Below are 14,297 nucleotides of genomic sequence, written 5' to 3'. Positions count from 1 at the left end.
TGCTTTCAAACAAACAATAAACAAACAAACAAAATGGGAAAAAACTTTCATACTATCTATATTTTTTCTCTGCTTAAAAACTCTTAAATATGGGTATTTTTCTTCTGAAATAATTGATTTTTTGTGAAGGAATTTTGTTAGAGATCAGATTCAGAACAATTATCAAAAACATACACAGAGTATAAAATTAATAAATTTTATTTTGCTTCAGTTTTTTTATAAATTGGGTAAGTGCGCCATCTAATCACAGTATTACAGATAACCATAAAACCTCACCAGGAACACGTTTTTGTCATGCAAATGTTTTCTCTTAATTGACAAGATAGCTCGTCAATGGCGTGGTAAAAGTAAAGATACCAAGAGTTTGGTCTTTTGCTTTTTTAATTTTTATTTTATTACGACACAATATAACATATTCAGGTATATTAAAGAGTTTTAACTGTTATAAAAACTGGTTGGATTAAACTTGAAATGCACATGATCGTTGTCATCAGTGAGGTGACCAATCACGAAGAGCTATGTCATTATCAGAACTGAGCCGGCCGGCTACTTTCGAAACGCTCTCGCGGTACTTTAAAACCATACGTCACAGTCACATGCCTTTAGCACCAGCTCAATTTGGACAAAATTTCTAACCGGCATGCATGCACTGCTTCAAGTCAGCCATCGATCAGTCTGCGCAGCACCGCATGAAGTTGAACACACTTAACGAGAGCTGATACAGCTAGACGATCAGTCACGTGGGTTTAATGTTCGCTACGTCAGAATTTATTCAGCAAATGCTTTCCATCTCCCATTATTTGCATTTACTGTTTATCGTATAAGTCAAGAACCACCTCAAGCGAGTGTAAACTTTTTAGCGCATTAAGACATTTTTATTTGAAACTCGTGTGATACTTCATAATGCACATAAAACCAGTCTGATGGAAACCCAGTTAATGTTGAGTTGTTGTTATGCAACCATGCCTTATAATAACCCAGCAGTCGAGTTAAAACCCTTCATTGGGTCAATTTTAACCCAGCGGTGTGTCCTGCCCAATATTTACCCAATATGTCTTAAAAATAACCAAGAGTGTTAAAGTGCACTGTATAAAAGCGTCTGCCGAATACATAAATGCAATATTGTGTAATACAGGATGACATTAAGGGAAAAAAAACAGGGGAAAGATTACAAAAGACAAATGTTTTATAATAATGCAGAGCACTAAACAGTAAACACACTAAGGCTAAAACATGTTGTATATTTTCCCTCATTGACTTTAAAGATGATGGAGGCTCCGCTGCTATGAGAAGTGAAGCAGATTAAGTATCAGGCGGATGATGTAACTTGCGTAATATTTTTAAGCAAGTGCTACAAGCAGGATAACACAGCAGCACTTCAACATGACATCAAACCTGATCGCCATGGTAACACAAGCCACTGACTCGCTGGTGGTGCTGTTGAGCACATTTCATTTGCATCTAAATCTTTATCAGGTTTCCTCAAAGAGGAAGATAAATCACTACTGATGCACAGACAAAACCGGGCAGGAGTAAATATCAGTGAGACGGCGCTAATAATCCATTATTACATCACAAGGGCTCAGATTGGATTAGCTTTAAGCAAAAGTTCACCAAGCATAAAGTTGTATCGCATTTAAAATCATTTCCATAATGAACCGTGTAATTATTCATGCACAAGATACTTTTTCATCAATAAATAGATATGCATAATATTACTTTGCACATCACAAAAGCCTGTGTAATTAAGCTGGCTCAGAATCAAAGCACAACCGGCTATTTGTTTTTAAAACGTTGTTAGAGCGCCGTCGAGCTCCCAGAAGCTTCTCGCTGTGCAAATTACTCCTTTATGCAGCCGAGCAACGCAGTTAGTGCCAGAAAAATGCTCGGCTGTAATATATACCAACATTATCCATAATATTCAACAGACTGGTTTGCAAACAAAAACATTTCATAAATGTGTGCAAACTAATTATTGAACAAGACAATAACAATAAAACATTTTTGCAGCGGGCGACTGCTTAATGAGTTTCACTCAGTGCCGCTGCTGACAACGATTTATAATCTCAGAGATGTGAGTGTTGTCGAGGAGGGGGTTGCAGACACATCTGCTATAACATTACACAGATATTGTGTGTACAACTGTAACAAACATGATTGATGTTAAAGGGCCTTTGAACTAACTGTAGAGTTTATATAGACAGTATATTTATATCAATCATGACATTTATAAAGAAGAATAAAACCTACAGTATTATGCATTGAGCATTTGATATTAAAATGTGATTATTGTCAGAAAAATGTCATGCAAAAAAATATATAATGTCCTATCTGATATATTTTGGGGTTAAGTATGCATGTTTCAACAGGTGAGCGAGGTATATAATGATTCACATTGCACATTCAGCATTGTGTGTTCACAAAACAACCCAACTGAGTTCAGCTCATTAGAGCGTTCATGAAACCCAGAGCTCAGACGTGTTGAAATGATGTCTGCCGCCGTGGTGATAAGGGGCTTTTAATTCTCATGTGGTCTAAACTGAGAGCCGTGGATCAGAACGTATATCTGCTTTATGCGAGTATTATGTGCAAAACGCTGCTTAATGCGACCAGATACACCGCAAGGCATGTTCGTGTAAGGCTGTTTATTGATAATATTGATTTAATGTCCCTACACATTTTCATTTTATAGATTGCACTCTGTAGTGTATGAAAAAATTTGATATAAACTGCAGTAACTGTATAAATGTATTAAGGTTTTAAGGCTGTGAGATACTGTATATTAAATTTCCTGTATGTAACAAGTTTTCTGTGAACATGAGAAGCATGCTAACAGTTGACATAATGGCTTTTCACGCAAATTAGTAGGAAGCAGAATGTGTTACACTCCACACTTCACATGAGCAACTCCACACTTCACATGATACTAATATAAAGCATATTGAGAAATGATAGAAAAGTGGACGGCACCAAAAATGTGCACTCATGTTTTAGCTTCAGATTTATATTTTCGATCTTAAATTGGTTTATTGTATGCTTCATTTAAATGCAATCATCAAAATGATGTCAAAAAAGGCTCAAAATGTTTTTACTTTTGCATGCTTACATGCATTACAAATAATTTGGTTACACTTTACATAAAGGTTGTATTTGTTAACATTAGTAAATGCATTAGCTAACATGAACCAATATGTAAATATATGTGTACAGCATTTATTAATCTCTTTGTTAATGTTAGTTTAAACAAACAGAATTGTGCATTGTTCGTTCATGTTAGTTTATTGTACAGTAACAAATACAACATGTTTTTAAAAATGTATTACTAAATGTTAAAATTAACATAAATAAGATGTGGTGTGGTGCATTTTTAACATTAACTAATAATGTTAACAAATGTAATCTTATTGTAAAGTGTCACCAATAATTTTGAGTGTTATTCGTGTTTTAAAGCACATAAATTACTCTCAAGATGTTATGCAACAATGCAGAAAACTCTAAACCAGAATTCCCATAACAGGGTATTGCTGTCACAAAATATCAACATGTGCTCAATATATCGCATTTGTTTGTTTTTTTCTTGGTGTAATTGCTGTAAATGTTCAATATATGTCCAGTCAAGCCTTTAGGGTATGAACCTAAAGAGAAAGCAACCTTCATTGTGAAATATTCACTGGGGTATAAAATCCCAGTATCCCCACAGTGCGCTTAAAGAGACAGGCACACTCACAAACAAACACCAACACGTGGCTTTATCCTCCATAACCTCAAGCTGCACCCCAAATTTACCCCCCTGATTTGACAATGACGAGCACTTAATTCATCACATCGTGTCATCCAAACCCATGCACACACCTGCTGTTTATCTGCAGTCTCTTTGCCGATGGTTGACACCTTTGGAGCCGGAACCCTCTCGCAGGTGCAGCCTTCAAGCAGGTAAATCCCTGACGGTCTCGCGCTCTGCTCGTGCTCAAAGTAGAAAAGTACATTCTGATAAAGCGCGAAGTATTTCTCGTTCCAGCGGCTGTTTTCCGACGCTTTCTTACTCAAATAGCCGCGCTTCACGCCGTCTTTGCGCGCAATCGTGGACAGAAAGAGGACGTGCCCTTCGTTATAGCGCACGCTCTTCTGCATCTTCACACACAAGAGTGTCACACTGAAGCCATCGTCCTTCTCACACACTGAAGATGGTGTGAAGTTCAGCTCAAAGCGCCGACGCCGCGCGTCAAGGGGACTCCAGCCGCCCGTAACGCGTAATTACGCAGGGAGTGCGATGCCAAAAGGCGTGTGTACTGTAACAAACGGAACTATAGTTACAAATTTGTATTAAAACATGATCTAAACTGCGCGCAGAGGCGTAAAACAAAACAGATCCAGTGAACAGACGGTACAACAAAATCACGACCGAGATCAACGTTAATCGGCTTTAATGCCAACTTAAAGAGACAGATCTATTTACCACCTCTATATCTATTTACTTCCACAAACACCACAATTTTTATTTACCTCACAATCTCCAAATTCCTGCTTTTAATACTCTAATAAATCCTCAAGAGGCGCTGAAATAATCTCCGCGCTTTTACGCACCGGTGTTTTAACAGAAAGTACGAACGACATCGCCATTGTTAGTAGCGTGAAAGAAATTCGGCTTTTAATAAACTTGCTTTTAAAATTTGCAAGTAACGAGACGCGTTTCCAAACAAGCAGCGGTTGCGAATGACGCAACGCATCTCCACACATCTCTTCAAGTAGCTGCGTTCAGAAGTCGAATTCGTTTTAATGAATCGGTTCGTTCAGGCAGTTCATTTCAAAGAACCGGTTCATTAAGGAGTGATACATTCATTGATAATGTGAGATCCTGTCACGTTAAAGCAAAGTGCGCACACTTGTTGCTGAGGTAAAAGCGTTTGAAAACTACGATTCCTGCGCAAAATTACATTTGTTCATCCACGCTGTTAAACTGTATGAATACTGTGATCTCTGCGTATTCATGTAACTCAATAGGTATAGCTTTGCATTAGCAACGCAAAGGTCAGGGGTTCGATTTGTGATAAAACATTTACGCACTTTACGCATAGATGTGCACGTGTAAATATTCTGCCTTCTGATGATTTGTTACATGTGATGCCAGAATAGATGTCATTACTAATATTTATTTAATGTGAATAATTTTAGAGTAAAATGGAGCAGTGTAACATTTGCTGTTCTTATGAAAGCTGTTCTAAATTCATCTTCTCCTCTGGCTGCATACAGCCAAATCTACGCCTACATAGATCTGAACCTGTGTCTTATACGGAGGATGTACGCAGGATACCAGACGCCCACTTTCTATCATCCTCTGCAAACTATAACAGAGCAGGAACACACATTGAGATCAGAGAAGTATGTGAGAACATGCATCAACTATTTTAGTTTTCATTTACAGAAGTTGGTTTCTAAGCAATGCATATGAAGAATAAGAGCATGCATGTCATCATTAGGCTGCAAAAAAGTCACAATTACAAAGTTGACTCACAAAGTTAAGAAAATGTATTCAAAACATCTCCAAATAAGTCCATTAGACTATAAGGCCAAGAAGAACCTCAGGAACACAAAAGCTGATGGGTAAAATCAGCTTCATCCAGGCCAAAAGCAGAAGTGTTGTTGAAATACAAACAGTCATGGTTTAGATCCTCATGAGCAAAGTAATTTTTAGGCATTTTCTGTCACGAATAGATGTTTCATAGATTTTGTGAAGATTTCTGAAGGGGTTAAATGTGAGGAAAGTTTAATAAGAAGGGAATCAGTCGAAACAGATGCTTGTAAAAACTGGAGCCTGTTAAACAGAAACAGATGATAAACAAAAAAGTGCAAATTACAATCTTATAAATACAAAATCATGTCACAACTTGCATCTCAGCATGATGCTTAAAGGAGCATTTCACCCGTAGAAACATTCATCTTAATTGAAAGTGTGTCATATTTGTAGTCGAAATGTAACATACATTTCGAATTTGGTGCCTATTTGACCGAGAAAAAGGGTGTTTGTAGTCTCACCCCCTCAACAAAGACATTGCACTTCCTTCTTTCAATGATGCAAAATGATGATTTTTACATCATTGAAAGAAGGAAGTGCAACACTGAAATCTGTATTTCTTCTGTCTCAGCGGCAACTGAGAAAATGATGCATGACCATTCAAAAACATGACTGGGGTTCTAACTATTCAAAGCTTTATGCAAATGGATGAAGTGTCCCTTTAAAGACATGAAATACAGGAGGTTCACTAAATAACACCTCTAAATGATATGGCAAGCATCTCTCTCAGATAAAGGCAAGGGCAGTCCTGCGGGATTATGGGGGATTAGTGATATGTCTTTCCATCCCAAAATAGCAGCATACTCATAAATCTCAAAAATTGGTAGTGTGTCAATCTGTTTTGTTTTAAAACAAATGCAAATAGATTGAAGACTAAAGCTGAAAGATTTCTAGATTTGAAAATTACTCGATTTGACCAAATCCATAAGCATAAGAATTAAACTCACCAAACATTATTTTGATAAAAACATGGAGATCCTCAAATCAAATCAAATCAAATCATCAGGCTTGTTGATGAAAGCTCTATTAAAACTTCCTAAGTGAATAAAATATCACACTGAAACAGAAAGACTTATTAAAAAAACAAAAAAAACATGAATGTATTAAATCAATAATAAATGTCCTAAAATTGCTCCAGGGTGCCATCTTGTGGTATACACGTGTCAGAATATAATAGAAATGTGACTTTTTCAAATTGTTATTAAGCATTTATTCAATATCCACCCATTGAAACTGGATGGCAACATGTTAAACACCTTAGCAACTGCATAGCAACGTCCAAGCAACCATGCACAACATCCTGAAGCATCATTTCTAATTAAAAATGTATTCTTATAAAGGAAGAGAATTTGTATGTTAATGTCTTAAATGAAAATCAATCTGTGACCGACTCTTACAGACAAATAATGGAGGTAAAGCATCACTAATGCAACTCAGTTTACTGGATAAAAGTTGCACATCATGTTCTTCAACAGTTGCCGTGGCGACCACTAAACAATTAGACGGTCCATGTGAAGCTGGTTCATGGTTACTATTAACAACAGATACATGCATATAATAGTAAAGCCATACCTATACGTATATAGAGAAATTACAAATATTTCATTAAAACAGGAGTACGTTGACCTAAAGTCAACTTGGCCTCATCTTGAAGTCAGATTTGTTAATCATTTTTATATTTTTTGACAATGCAGTAAATACTTATCCATAAGGACATACAGTATATTTGCACATCATATAAAGAGGACACATAAAAACATTGCATCAATATTTACAAGTGTGATGTCTATATAAAAACTAAATCATTGAAAAAAATATGTAATTCTGCATATTAATCCTGAATGATTCATTTCACCCTTGCATATCAAATTTCTATACCACTTCAGTAGCATTGATAAGAGAAAAAACTAGAATACTTGAAACCAATGCAACTTAACATCATTCACATTAAATGTCAAGATTATTAATTGTGCATGCGTGTGTGCAATGACAGGTCACAAACAGGAAGTCCACAGTTAGTGAAGCCAAACCTGTGAAGCACACAAGACACATCCACAGTTTCTTTCTTTCACTTGTTGTCATGGTGATGGCATTGGTGGTGGATTGAAACTACGCCATCTCACCTTCCGATCAACCTGACGACAGCACCGTGCATATACGCAAGGTGCCGGCTATTTCAGACCCATCAAATTTCATTATTTCAATAGAAACAAATGCAGATGTTCTTAAACAAGGTGTTTCATTCAGGAGCTTCCTGTTTGATACAGAGACTGAATCTACTTATCCTTGAGTTTCAATGACATGATGCATGCATGAGATACAGACTACATTCACATCAGGCAGACACTTTTATCCAAAGAGACCTAAAACAGCAAGGAAATGCAATAAAGCGGCTGATATTAGACATGTGTGTGTTTGTGTGTCATCTTACAAGTGTGAATCTCATAAATCTGGTTAAAACATGTTTAACCAATTTAAAAAATAAATATATGAATATATATCCATTACAAAAACAAATTTACAAAATTGTACAAATACAATTCTGTGTTACATACTTAAAAATCTATTTTAGGAATAACAAGAATAAAAAAACAATAGTTGCACGACACCAATGACAATTTGGGGAGAAAATGTCCTTTTTGCACATTTTAAAATGTGACATGAACATGACTCATGAGATAAACCCACAATTAACCTTAAAATATTCAAATAATCTTGTCTTAAATTATTTCTTAATGACATTAAATTGTCGATTCTGTATTGAAAGTTCAAGGTTATTTAAAGTCTGTTTCTGCTTTCTTCTCTCCCGCCCAGCCTGTTTCTCTGAGCGTATGAATAATGCACATCTCATTGTTGCTTAGATCCGTTCAACTCATGCCTGTGTAACACATTCACAGTCAAACGCATTTACACTACAGTCAGACAGACAGCTGGTGACACCGGCCAAACAAAATCAATCACAGCCTCCATCTGAAGCCATCAGATTCTCTTCATGATTAGACGGTAAGAACAAATCTTCTCATTTCTTACTGTATTTACTTTTTTTTACATGAATCAGAGTGATATTGGCAAATAGATTTATTTAATTTTTCAATGTATGCAATCTAAAATCTCAAAGTTTAAATGCCATTGAAGGTTTGCTTACCTTCTTATCAAATGTGCAGTGGTATGTGTGTAATACTTCTGTCTTTTGCTTGATGGCACAGAGCCACGCTGAGCGCTCTGAACCCCGATCAGAATAGAAACACTCATGCAACCTCTTAAAAATCTCAAGTGTGCACTGAATCTGATTTATCATACATCATGATTTCACATACATCACAGACTGCCGTAATAACAAATGATTTTGTGACTTTCCTGTCTGTGCTGAAGATCAGGAGAGGCCAATTCAGGTTTTATTTGTCTGTACCCTGACACATGGAGCTTGGTCCCAGTAGAGTTGGGTAACGCTGCAGAACATCGCTGACAGGGCAGAAGTCACAGCCGTCGTGTCCTCCATGGTAACAACGGGCAGATGCTCATAACTTCTCATTTAAACTCTATATACTGGATGATCTTATTATGATACCTGCACAGAAAACATATACAGTGTGTAATACTCACAACAAGCACATTATTCTAAATTTGTAAACTTTTATAAGAGTTTATATAAAGCGGTTACAGTGCACTGCAAAAAATGATTTTCAAGAAAAAATTTCTTAGTATTTTGTCTTGTTTTTAGTAAAAATATCTAAAAATTCTTAAATTAAGATGCTTTTCTTGATGAGCAAAACGACCCAAGAAAATATTTCTATTTTTTAGACCAAAAATTTCAAATTTAATTGATTTTGTGCATAAAACAAGCAAAAAATCTGCCAATGGGGTAAGCACATTTTTCTTGAATTTAGTGTTTAAGAAACATTTTCAAGATTTTTTGCTTACCCCATTGGCAGATTAACAAAATCGCTTAAATTTGATATTTTTTGTCTAAAAACTAGACTTATTTTCTTGGGTCGTTTTGCTCCTCAAGAAAAAGCATCTTAATTTAAGAATTTTTAGATATTTTTACTGAAAACAATACAAAAAAATTCAAGATTTTTTTTTCTTGAAAATCATTTTTTGCAGTGTTGTCTTTTCAAAATAATTTTTATTTAATGACATTCATTAAGAATTTAAACAGAGTTGGTTGTTATTTCAAAAGGATAATGTTGGGTGAATGCACTGCAAAAAAATTTGTCTTTTTTTTCAGTACAAATATCAAAAATTTCTTAAATCAAGATGCATTTTCTTGATGAGCAAAATGACCTAAGAAATTAAGTCTAGTTTTTAGACCAAAAATATCAAATTAAAGCGAATTTGTGCTTAAATCATCAAAAAAATCTTGGGGTAAAGAAAAAAAATATTTTAAGAAAAAGTTTTGCTTGTTTTATGCACAAATTTGATATTTTTGTCTAAAAACTAGACTTATTTTCTTATTTTGTTGTTATTTTGCTTATCAAGAAAATTAATCTTAGTTTTAGACTTTTTTAAGATGTCAAATAATTCTTTAGTGTCCACAGAGTACATATGTGAAGTTTTAGCTCAAAATACCCCACAGGTAATTTATTATAACATGTTAAAATTGACACTTTGTATGTGTGAGCAAACACGGATCGCCATAATGCAAACACTGATCGTGATAATGCAAACACTGATCACCATAATGGCAGTTTGTGGAAATTGAAACTCAATTATGCTGTCAATAATTATTTCTTTCTCTCTCTCTTTCTGTGCACTAAATGGCAGTGCCATGGTTGGATAGTGCAGATTAAGGGGCGGTATTATTATAATAAGATCCCCTTCTGACAAGTGGAGCCAAATTTCAATGATCTATTTTTTCACATGCTTGCATGGAATGGTTTACCAAAACTAAGTTGGTTGATATTTTTCACACTTTTTAGGTTGACAGAAGCACTGGGGACCCAATTATAGCAAAAGTCAGATTTTCATGATATGTCCCCTTTAAATTTGATATTTTTAGCTCTAAAAACTAGATTTATTTTCTTAGGTCATTTTGCTCATCAAGAAAATGCATCTTGATTTAAGAATGTTTAGATATTTGTACTAAAAACAAGACAAAAAATACTAAGTAAGTTATTTTTTGCAGTGTTCTGGTAAATCAAGTCACTTTTTGGCATTATTATGTTAGTTATGTATGTCTTTATTTTCATTTCATTGTGTATATAACAAACTTCTCCTGAAGCAATTCACTTTGCATCATTAAAATATAATAACAATAATTTATGTTGCGTTAAAATAAGCATAGTAAAAGTAAAACTCTCTAAGTTATAAAGAAATTTTGTGTGCATAATTTATTTAAATTCAGGCTCATGAGTGTCATGTTCAGTTATGGACAGATACAGCTTTACGTTTTCATTAATGTACATCTGCATCATTAGTATGCACATTATAAACAATCATGCACATTAAAAACAAGTGCAAATAAAGTAGACTTCTTTAAGATATAGGACCCTAGATTATAAAACGGCGTCTTTACCCACTTTACATAAGCAGCTGTAACTGTCTGCCGCTTGACTTGACTGTAATTGAAATGCTTTATAAACTCCAATCAGGGGCGTGATGTTCTGCAGACAGCGCTCGGAGAAACTAACATCAAGGACGGCAAACACAATGAGCTTTAGAAAGATGTAGCTCCTAAAGAAAGCATGAGGGAGGTCGAGCGTCGAGAAAGACATGAGCTGCCGAGAATGTTGCCTGGCAGTAATAGCAAACAATAAATCCAAGGTCTCTGCCTCGGTTTATTGAATTTGGCTTTTCAAAAAACAGACGTACCATGAAGAGGAAAAAATTTAATGCTAGGGGAAGACAGCTTGTTGCTAAGCAAAAATAGATAGATAAAACCGGGGACGTGGGGATGGTAGGACAACTTATCTAGTACGTGATAACAAATAGACCACAATGTGATCATTCACTTCTATTCTGTAGGTGTAATGTGTGTAATTCAGCATAACCAGAGTCTTCTATCCATGAATGATAGCAACATAAAAAACCTAACACAGGCTTTGTTATGATTCACAGGCTTTGTTATGGCTGTAGCCATGATCCCCGTCAAGTGTGATTCACAGTGAACTAGACAATTATGGACAACACACAAGTGGTCAACGTTGATGGCAACTCCTTGCTTAAGGCCGTCCATCTGAGCAGGCTGCGTCTCACACGTCTACTACTAGAAGGTGGCGCTTACATCAACGAGAGTAACGAACATGGGGAAACGCCCCTGATGGTCGCCTGCCGAAGTAGACCTGCAGATTTACAAAGCGTTTCAAAGGCTAAGATGGTTGGATATCTGCTTGAATGTGGGGCTGACCCAAACATCCAGGACAAGAGCGGGAAGACGGCGCTCATGCATGCTTGCTTGGAAAAAGCTGGAGCAGAGGTAGTGTCCCTGCTCCTGGGTTACGGGGCAGACCCGTGTCTCGAGGACCGTATGGGTTCTTCGGCTCTGATATATGCCATCAACGCCAGTGACAAAGAAACGCTTCAAATGTTGATGGATGCCTGTAAGTCCAGAGGAAAAGAAATCATCATCATTACCCCTGACAAACTAGCATGTGGAAGGCAATATCTTTCCATTCCTCAACCTGCCTCAACAGCAGAACAATGGGATTCCACCACAGCTCCTTGTGCTTCTCCTTCGGATATTGACCTTAGTACGTCGCCACAGGGGACTCTTTCCTCAACCCGTACAGAGGATAAGTTCTTCTTCCAGGACGTCCAAAGCACAACAAACTCCCAGCCAACATCTCCTTCCCATCAGCCATTCCTGCTGAACAGTCGAGTAAATAAACTCCATCACCTTCAAAGACTGCATTCCGAGCCTTGGATGAATATTCCGCAGTCTTTCCTGGCCCAACAACATACCAAAGGTGTTTCTCCAACTAAGGAACCCCCTGACATCAAACCAGAAGAAATTAATTTCAGAATGAACAAACTTGATTTTTGCAATACGCCAGTCTCGCGACACTGCAGTGTTGATCATAAAGAATCCAACTCTTTCAAGGGTCATAGGAGCTGTACCAACGTTCAAGAGCTCAGACCTGAAGGAGCATTGAGTCGTAACATGTCCTTTGATAGCTTATCATCCCTGCACTCTCTTTCCCATCCCAATCTTCATAGCAAAAGCAGTGCAGAAGCTTTTCAAGCAGAAAAAATTCCACATTTTTTGCCACATTTGGCAAGGTCCAGTCTCCGTAATATCATTCAGAGGAGGAAACTAGGAATGGACCAGTACAGCTCGGATTCCCAGCTTTCTCGAACCCACACCCACTGTCCAGAAGACCATAAAGGACATTTAGAAAAGAGAAGATTTGTTAAATCTCAGTCTCCTTTGTTGGTAGACTCAAGAGAGTCTCTTGAGAACATGCACAAGAAAAGCCCAATCACCTATGAGCGTCGGGGCTCCGGGCCGCTTCTTTTAGATCCCATCACCCATCCTCGTGTTGGCTTCCTCCCTCCGTTGAACCAGCACACCCCGATCCCAAACATTGCAGGAACCAGCAACAAAGCGGCTAGTGGTGTAGTGGCAGGACCGAAGCCCAGTTTTTCGTCCGTTCCTGCAGGCTTTCCCAAGGATCTCAAGACCCACAGGCTGCTGATGAGGAGACACTCGATCCAAACTGAGCAGCTCAAAGGACTTGGTGAAATCTTTGGTCATTAAATGGTTATTAACTATTACAAACCATATGACTGTAACTAATTCACACAAATGCAGAAAAAAATGCTTTGCTTGTTGATGGACAGATCACAATTGCGGTATAATCCTGCATCTAAACTTTGTGATTATGAGATGAACATGTGAATAAGCTCAAACATTATACATGCAGTTAAACCAAAACCAGTGACCAGTGTTTCCCAATCCCGGTCCACGAGGACCCCCTCCCAGAATGTTTTAGATGTCTCCTTATTTAACACACCTGATTTAACTCATCAGCTTGTTAGGGAGACGTGTTAACCATGTTGGAAGGAGGCTGATAAGTTTCTGGGAAGGGTCCTCAAGGACCAGGATTGGGAAGCACTGACAAAAAAAGGAAAACTTTTGCGAAAACTTGAATGAAAATAGTGGTTGACTAAGTAATGGTATAGAAACTTGCAAATACAACATACAAATGCTTTAAGTCACTGTGTTAAGTAAATACCTTTGCTTGTGTGTTGTGTTTGATGTTCACAACTTTCTAGAAAAAAAGATTTCTTTTTTACAGAAAACATCATCTTCATGGGTATAACAACCAAGAGGAGCGTTTTATTGATCAGTTGGGGTAATGAAGTAAAAAGTAAAGGTGCCATAATGGTTCTTCACAGTGATACCATTGAAGAACCATTTTTTTATTATAATCTAAAGATCAATCTGAGACATTTTGTAAAACAGAAAATGCTCTTAGATTTTAACCCCTTAACTGGTGCTGTCCTGTGAGCAGGGCACCCGAGTTTCAATTTGAATATATAACGACAAAGTATATATTGTTGGAAAGGTCTAAGAATTTAGTTTTTTATTTTAAAACCTTTTGGCAGCAATAATAATGCAGTGACAGTAATTTATTAATATGTGACAAGAGTATGCAGCAAACATTGACACCTAGTGGGCGTTGTTGGTAAAACCACTAAAAGTAAAACAAAAACCTCATTTTTTATGTATAAAATATATTCCTTATGGCGTAGTGACGCACCTTTATTGTTAAGAGTGTATGAT

General features: G+C 36.7%; 2 protein-coding genes across 11 annotated transcripts in view; one reads left to right on the top strand and one right to left on the bottom strand.

Moving 5' to 3' along the window:
• The window catches only part of rasgrf2a (Ras protein-specific guanine nucleotide-releasing factor 2a), a 32,461-nt gene extending 27,720 nt beyond the window's left edge, over positions 1-4,741 (bottom strand). For 7 of the 8 annotated variants that reach the window (XM_065263791.1, XM_065263800.1, XM_065263815.1 and 4 more), the window contains exon 1: positions 3,853-4,741. In XM_065263791.1, the coding sequence (XP_065119863.1) occupies positions 3,853-4,131 (279 nt within the window). In that variant the 5' untranslated portion in view covers positions 4,132-4,741. The remainder of the gene's footprint in view (positions 1-3,852) is intronic. The other variant, XM_065263797.1, reaches the window with a different exon arrangement.
• A 3,251-nt stretch (positions 4,742-7,992) lies between these two features.
• On the top strand, positions 7,993-14,227 carry ankrd34ba (ankyrin repeat domain 34Ba). 3 transcript variants are annotated; one of them, XM_065263872.2, is made up of 3 exons: positions 7,993-8,575; positions 8,950-9,072; positions 11,630-14,227. In XM_065263872.2, the coding sequence occupies exon 3, from the start codon at positions 11,691-11,693 to the stop codon at positions 13,266-13,268; it is 1,578 nt and encodes a 525-aa protein (XP_065119944.1). In that variant the 5' UTR covers positions 7,993-8,575; positions 8,950-9,072; positions 11,630-11,690; the 3' UTR covers positions 13,269-14,227. The 3 variants fall into 3 exon arrangements, with proteins under 3 accessions (XP_065119944.1, XP_065119936.1, XP_065119952.1); XM_065263864.2 differs by having other exon boundaries at positions 8,945-9,072; XM_065263880.2 differs by lacking the exon at positions 7,993-8,575 and having other exon boundaries at positions 8,584-9,072.
• Positions 14,228-14,297: the final 70 nt, after the last annotated feature.

Source organism: Paramisgurnus dabryanus, chromosome 10, assembly GCF_030506205.2.
Source record: "Paramisgurnus dabryanus chromosome 10, PD_genome_1.1, whole genome shotgun sequence".
Taxonomy (NCBI): domain Eukaryota; kingdom Metazoa; phylum Chordata; class Actinopteri; order Cypriniformes; family Cobitidae; genus Paramisgurnus; species Paramisgurnus dabryanus.
This window is presented reverse-complemented; position numbering and strand designations above follow the sequence as displayed.